The sequence below is a fragment of the Pteropus vampyrus genome, unplaced genomic scaffold, assembly GCF_000151845.1.
Source record: "Pteropus vampyrus isolate Shadow unplaced genomic scaffold, Pvam_2.0 Scaffold28, whole genome shotgun sequence".
NCBI classification, from domain to species: domain Eukaryota; kingdom Metazoa; phylum Chordata; class Mammalia; order Chiroptera; family Pteropodidae; genus Pteropus; species Pteropus vampyrus.
Window position 1 is genome coordinate 10,566,556 of NW_011888809.1, and position 7,733 is coordinate 10,574,288.

The 7,733-nt window shown below is 48.7% G+C and overlaps 1 protein-coding gene across 1 annotated transcript in view; it reads right to left on the reverse strand.

The window, feature by feature from the left end:
- TRIB2 (tribbles pseudokinase 2) overlaps window positions 1-7,733 on the reverse strand; it is a 25,214-nt gene extending 17,481 nt beyond the window's left edge. The window contains exons 1-2 of the mRNA XM_011356606.2: window positions 6,762-7,733; window positions 1,635-1,927 (exon numbers count right to left, since the gene is read on the reverse strand). Coding sequence (XP_011354908.1) covers window positions 1,635-1,927; window positions 6,762-7,031 — 563 coding nt within the window. The 5' untranslated portion in view covers window positions 7,032-7,733. The remainder of the gene's footprint in view (window positions 1-1,634; window positions 1,928-6,761) is intronic.

The window sequence follows — 7,733 nt, forward strand, 5'->3', positions numbered from 1 at the left end:
AAGGCAATACAGCAGGAGAAGAACCTGAATCTCCAGGCTCCAAGGGCAGAAGCATCTGAGCTGAAGAGAAGGAAAGATGAGCATGATTCCTCACTTGGATCTTGGACTAGCTCCCTCTCTTTTAGTGTGTTAATAAAACTAGAAGCCATCCGCTATCAAAGCCCAGGATGCTAGCTGCCGCAGATACTTACGATAACTCTTTCATGGGTAAAAATGCGGAACGATAACCAACCTCTGTGGGTCCAGGAAACCCAATGGCTGTCTGCACTTTGCACATACAGCTGGATTATAAATAAACGCTCATGAAATTCTTCCGTTTGGGTTAAGTAACCACAGGCACCTTACCTTTGTCAATCCCCAAACACGTCCCAGACCTTCACCTCTCAAGCCGGAAGATGGAAAATAAGCACAAGCCTAAAAACATCCCAGGCCACTGGGATAGGTGGAAACTGACTGCAAGGCAAGGTTTGATAGCAAGGTGGGTGCCAGATACACAAAAGGTATTCCAGAAACATGTGCCCAGTGAGTGAACGATGAGAACTAGACTTGGATTCAGATGCGTCCAGTGAGCGAATGATAGGAACTAGACTTGTATTCGGTGACAGCTTCGTGACGAGGGGCTGTCCATTTCGCTAACCGCTTTCCTAACCGAAGATGAGGGTGCCCGCGACAGTCATGTGAATTCTGCGACAGCACAGACACAGAGCCTCTATCACAATCCTTGGGAGGGTCGGCAATGAATATCAATCAGTTGCCGCCACTCCCTCTAAAAAAAAACCACATTATTAAAAAAAAAAAAAAAAAGTAATTCGAAAGAGTCTTTCCAATCAAAGTCAGCTGGAGGAGAAAGCAGGGCCCCGGGGGATCTGCTAAACAGAACTGAATGAGTTAACGGAAGAACCGTAAATAGAACCCAGATGCCCTGCATCTCATCCATCTGTCTCTTAAAATAGCCGAGACCTTCCCACTGCCGCGTATTTGCTCTGGCAGTTTTCTCACCTGGAACGCTGGTCCTTCCCACACTGCCTATAACACATCCATCTTTCGAGTCTTGGCTCCAAGATCATCTCTTATGAAAACCTGCTTGACTCTCCGGATCCTACTTAGAACTGACAGCCCAGCCTCTGCTTCCCATCTGCCCACTGCACACCGTTAGGTAGGGCCTGTGACACTTTCTTTATAGGTCAGTTGACTAGCAAACGCATCCTGCCATTCATAGTACTGAGAATTACGAGTAATACTTAATATATATCTAGGAAAGATCTAGGGAATGAGGGAATTAATGAATTATAAAGGACAGCCACCAAGTGTTCTGAAGGTAGGATTTTCGAAATCTTGCCTTATTCACAGTGAAAATGCCACCCAGGCTTGGGGCCACCTTCGGAGTTCACGACACCAAAACAGAAATAATGACTGGGTCACAGACTACCGTGCACCTGTCCTTGGAGCATCTGATAACACCCTGAGAGTAGTGGTGATTTGTTTTTCCCAGGACACTCCACCACCCTTAGTCCTTCGCGGCTTCCTCCTCACCTGGACTACAGGCAGCAGAAAAGTCCCCATCCCCACCTCTCCAGCAAGCCCCTCTGAGCAGCCCGCTGTAGCACACGGGTCCGGACGGGAATGAGACTCACCTCTCTTCGTCCTTAAAGATGAATTTCCGCAGCTTGAGGTCGCGTAGCACCAGCCCCCCGTCATGGCAGTGAGCCACCGCCGAGGCGATCTGGTAGAACAGTCTGGCTGCCTCCTCCTCCCTCAGCTTCTTGCAGGTTCGGACAAAGGAGTGCATGTCCCCATAGCTTCGCTCGAAGAACACGTAAGCTTTGGTCTCCCCCAGGATAATTTCGGTGATTTGGTTGATGTTGCTGTGAGCAGACAGGCAGAAGCACGGGGCCAGGGACTCCTGATAGCAGCCGATATCAAACACCTGGAGCAGGGTTAAAAAGGGTCAGAGACGCCTTTTATACAACCAGATCACGGAATGCGGCCACCTCCCACAGGGACGGGCCTTTGAGACCACACAGGGTGTGCTGAACTTGAACCTCGACCACACTGGCCCTGAGTCCTACCAGCTGGGTGGCCTTGAATTAGTCGCTTGACCCCTCTGAGCCTCCTGGTCCTCATGTGTAAAATGGGCGAATGATATGTACTCACAGTGCTGGGAGGATGATTTGAGAAAATGAAGATAAAAGTGCTTTGTAAGATGCAACACGGCACACGAATGGTAAGTTTTATTATTTTTCTCTCTATCCCAATCGCCTGTTTATAGAAGAATTAAGGCAAAATCTGCCACCCCAAGCTCCAGAGACAACACCGTAATTACCTTCAAAAAGAAAAACAAAAATGTACACCAACGCTATACAGCTATACCCAGTGGCAGACGACATACTTCGTGCTATGCAATTGTGTCGTATAGCTTTATACAACACATTAGCAATTAATAGATTAAATATCTAGGCTTTGTCTAACGGTCATCTAATTCAGTAACTTCATTTTACAGATGTGGAAATTGAGGCTCTGAGAACAAGTTAAATCGAGCCCCCAGTGGCAGAGCTAGGAATAGGATGCAGTCCTTGTTATTAGGAAAGCAGACGCTTCTTTTCTCTATCCGCTCCACAGATAGCTAGCTCAATGAAGCAGTTATGTAATGATTTTCTATGAATCAAAATGAGCCTGTGAAATGCCACCTCATTGTGGGGGTGATTTAAAAAGAAAACCACCTTCCACACCTTTCGGAAACAGACCTAAGAAGAATCAGCTTGCAGAGGATTTTTGAGGCTAAAAGTAAAAGCTTTCATTCATTTGCAGAATTCCACTCAATCAGGACTACAAATCCCTGGGTTTGGAATGTGGTTTTACTATCTGCCTGGGATTGTGGATTCCATGAATCTCTTCTGTGCCTCCATGAGTGAGGGCAGGCGTGGGGGCGCTTTGCTGGAAAGCATTTGAGGCCAGGAATGCAACAATACACTTAATGTTTTCGGTTCAGCATCATTTAGCTTCTTAAATCTCTCTTTTATGAGGATATTTCTTGATCATCATTTTGCAGTGGGCGGGGGGAGGGGGAGGGAAATGCTGGCCTCTAGAAATCACCAAATTTGAGGCTCTAATCCTGGCTCGACTATCACTAATCTAGATGAGGTGGATAAAGCTCTCAGGGTCACTGGGCCTCCCTCCTCCTCGTAAACTGAAGACGTTGATTTAGAACCCTGTTGACCTCTCTTGGGTCCAGATCCCACAACAGAATTTGATAAAAGCTCTGTCCCTTCTTAGCTGACAATGCTCATCTTCCAACGCATGCACGATTTTAGATTTGTTTGAAGGAGATTCGCAGGCCTTCTAAAACCCAGCCAGGAACACAGGCTACCATTTAAGAATCCGTGAGTTAAGTGGCTCTTAGTTTCAAAAAATAAAATCTGTGAATCAAACAAGGTTAGCAAGAACCTCGGGAATGCCGGTGCTAAACCCTGGGAGAGGAAGCAAAGTAACATTGTGAATGAACCATAATGAGGCATCTCAGGAAAGCAGCACAGCTGCTACCACTACAACCTAGAATTTAAGAATGAGTCGTTCAGCATCTCCAGAGACCACAAATCACACCCTGATACCGTCCAATGATGACCTCCGAGCAGTGACCTCAGAGGTCCGTTCAATTAAGACTCTGAAAAGCTTGAGTCAGCTTTAACACCCAGGCTGCAGGCAGCAGAAACCCAGGAAAGCCTCAAAAATTTCACAGAGAGTAATAAACGCTTTGCAGAGGCTAATGTAAACACTCTGCGTTAACGGGGATGCCGTGGTCTTAAGCGCCAGGCTGCAGGCTCTGTGGCCGCTGCTCACGGAGTTATGATTATTTACGATACGCTTCCTGCTTCAAGTGCATTTCGAAAAACTAAAAAGTGATTTTTGCGCAGCATCTTTATCATCCTGCCCCACTGCTAAAAAACTGGATGGGCAGAGAATTAAAAACAAAAACATCAAATATATTCGTGGCAGCTTCAAAATGTAGCCATACCCTTTATAAAAATAGAGACTGAATTCCAAGATGGTGGACAGAGTATGAAAAATAAAGCAAGTACTTATGTTTTCCCAAATGGGTAGGAACCAAACTTTTATTAGTAGCTATAACAAGCATTTATGGGCTTGGATTGGTATTTAAACCATCACCTTCAAGTGCAAAATCAAGCCATAAGCCTGGCTGCCAGCTTCTTTTAAATCTTTAATTTGGAGCCTTAGTTATATAATGTGACAGTTCAGATAAAGCAGTAAGATTGGGCCATCTTTAATAGCATCTGCCAGGAAAAAAAAAAAAAAAAAGCATCCATTCTGCCAAGATAGTAATTACGTCAATCTGCACAGTAGCTACCAGCACTGCCATGAAAACAATAAGCTAAAGAACCCCTAAAGCACCCTTCCTTCCTCTGCCTAGCTTACATTAAGCACATGGAGACAATAAACAGCGTTGGTTATTTTGGTTAAATGACCCTGGAATCTCTCTTCTCCCCAATAGTGTCCTATAGAATTCTCTTTATAGTCCTCTATAATAACTGGCATCTCTACCTTTGATCTATTTTTGCAAAGGCTTTTTTCTCTGGTCAACACAGATCTAGGAGACAAGAACTCTGTATCCTAAGACATCAAAAGGAAATGGACCAATGTGTAGATTTCACTGAGCCTTGCAGCAAGTTAGTCCACAGTACATCTGAGGGTAGTTCACAGAAGCAGCCTTATAAAACCACCAGGAGCTTCTCAGGATATATACAACCATGCTTGCATAAGAAGTCACCCACATCACCTCTGCTAAAAAGGCAGGAAAACAGAAGCTGCTCTGTCTTAAAGGGATGACCTCTGTCAAGCAGAACAATGATACTGCACTTAAATCCACTTTCAGCCACACAGTAATTGGCGAAGGGCTGATTCAATCTTTGCAATAACTAAACCAGCAGATTAAGTACAGTTTCAGGCCAGAGAGCGAGTCTGCAAATGACACTGTAAGGTCAGCCCTTAGTGAAATATGTCTTGAAGAATCTGAAGGCAGAAAAAAGGAGCAGGGGCCAGAGTCACCTCTGCCTTTAAACAAAGAAATAATAGCAAGATGTTTGCAGAATTTGGCCGCCGAGTCCCTTTACTAAAAGCAAATCCGGCCTTTGGAAAATATTAAAATGCTGTACCGAAGTTGAGCAAAAGGAGACAAAACACTCGCTGCTGAGTGATTGTGCATATTTCATAGGAGAGTGGCAGCTCTGTGGAATTCATTCATTTCAAAGGATGACTACCTTATTGTGCAATGTTGTAGGTCTTCTGAGAAGTCAATCCAGCCCTGAATAGCCCACTGAATGTGTAGCTTAACTAGGCACAGTCGTTCTGGGTGGATGTCGGTAAGTTGGAGAAGATGCAAAACGCCAAATGCTCAGTAAGAGCAGAGAGCAATACTTAAGTCTCTTATGTCCCCACCCGCACTGTATGAACTGAACAATTGCGAAACTGATTGCAGACCTCCGCAAAACCTATGTTCTACGATGAAATACTCTAGCGCTCTATGAGATAAAGTCCACAAAGCAGCCTGTGGTTAATAGCACAAGGGTCGTGCATTATTTGCAGCAAAGCTGTGCAGAGTGCCCAGTGCAAAGACAGCAGGGGTCCCCACTCCTCAGGACCCCGTTTACCCCTCCCCTTAGGGAAAAACAACAGTGAGTAAAACTAAAATTAAGTGACAATGAATTCTTGATCTATGTCCAATTCCTGGGTAGCGGTAGGTTCTACTGTCTCCTTTTCTTTTTTCTTTTTTTTTTTTTTTTTTTTTTTGTCCCTGGTCGTCCCGCCTCTGGTGCCCTGCGGGTGCATACAAAGACACAGAGACACTCACATATACACAAACCGGTCACTGTTCAGGGTCAAAGACAGAAAGGAAATTGCAGTGACCATCTCTGTATTAGCACTGCGTATCCCTGGGGCTCCGGATCGTACCCTCAAAGGTGTGTGTCGGGGCGGGGGCGGGGGGCCTAGAAGCGGCGAGGGGGTTTCAAGCGCGGAAGTCTGAGGATGAGAAGAAACCGAGACAAGAGAGACAGATCCAAAGGAGTCACTATTTCCTACACTCGAAGGTGTGCGGGCGGCTTTGATTTCCGCCCCCAACTCTCCTTTCAAGGCTCCGGGCAGAAGAAAGCTCTTTGTAAACTCCTTCCCCGCGCTGGGCCCCTGAGCTCAGCCAGAGGGGACACCTTTGTGTGTCTTTTAAAGGGCACCTTCGGAACAAAGGTTTAACACCTGCACGCTACTAAGAACAATGGCTGCGAAAGGAACCAAGTCATCAGTGCCTTAAAATTAGCGAGGGATTCCCCGCTTCACACTGGAAAGAGAGGGGGCCAGACACCCGGAGAGACCCCCCCCACCCCCACCGGGGGCGGCAGGACCCGGCGTCGCGCGGAGGAGCTTCACGAGCCCCTGGGCGCACGCGTGTCCACGGCCCCGCCGCCCCCCCCCCACCGCACCCCGGGCTCTCCCCAAAACGCCCCCGCCGCAGCCCGCCCTATTGTCTGCAGCGCTCTAAAAAACTTCGCAACTAGTCGCACACGAGCAAATAAATAAATAAACCCATTTGACGAGGCCACGGATTATTATCCCGCGCATCTCCCCCAGACTCCAGGGCTTGGCGACCTCCCACCCGCGCCGCCGGCCCCTTGCAAAGGGCCGGGGGATCTTTTCAAAAGACAAAAAAAAAAAAAAAAAGAAAGAAAAGCAAAACCGAAGCCCGGGCTCTTTACCTTGCACACGAGCTCCTCTCCACTGTGCAGATGCACCGCGCGTAAAACGTGGTCTCCCTCCAGAGGTTCCAACAATAAGTATTTCCCGATGCAAGAAACGCAATGCGACAAGTTCGGAGTCTCGGGCGGACTCGGGGAGCCGAGGTTCGGGCTGAAACTCTGGCTGGGCTCGGCGGACCTTAGAGACGACAACTCCTCGAAATCCTGGGTTTTGTTCCGCGATCTCCCATATCTCGCTATTGTGATGGGGGTGGACCTGTGTATGTTCATGAGTGTGGGATCGCACACGACCAACAACAAAAAACCCTCCGGAGGGATGAGTCGCTGGCGAGCGCGGCAGCAGGCGCCTCCGTGCCGCAGATTTTAAAGGGGGACGTGAGGGGAGGGGACGGGAAGGGGGCTACGTGGAGAACGAGCTAGAATCCCCCCAAGCGGGCGCCGCCGGGCACCTGGTCTGCTCCGAGCCCGGCTCCCGCGGGTACTCGGTCGGCGGCAGCTTCGGTCCTTTTGTTACCCCGAAGCGGTCGGCGAGGTGCAGAATCCCCGCACTTTTACTTTCTGTCTCTCTCCCCCTCTTTGCGACGTGGGTCCAGCGGAGGGGCCGGGTTGCTCAGGTGGCAGCCGCGGCGCCGGGTCCCCCGGAGTGGTCCCCGCGCAGGCTTCGGACTCGCAGACCAGGCGGCGGAGCCCTGCTCCAGCGGGCGCGTCCTCGCCGGGCGCACGGCTGCGGCTTGGTGTCCGCGCGTCAAGCGACCGGACAAAAAAGAGAAAGGAGATCAGCACGCGTCTCCCGGCTCGCGCCGCTCGGCAGACGGAATCGGCGCTGCACCCCCTTTTTGGTAGAAAGGGTGGGGGGCGTGGAAGGGGGGGGTGTCGGAGAGGGTAGTTACCTACGATTTAACTGTAGATGGCGTCTGAGGCTTTTCCAAGATCGCAAGAGCTCTTCCCAAAATTAAACAAACAGACAAAAAA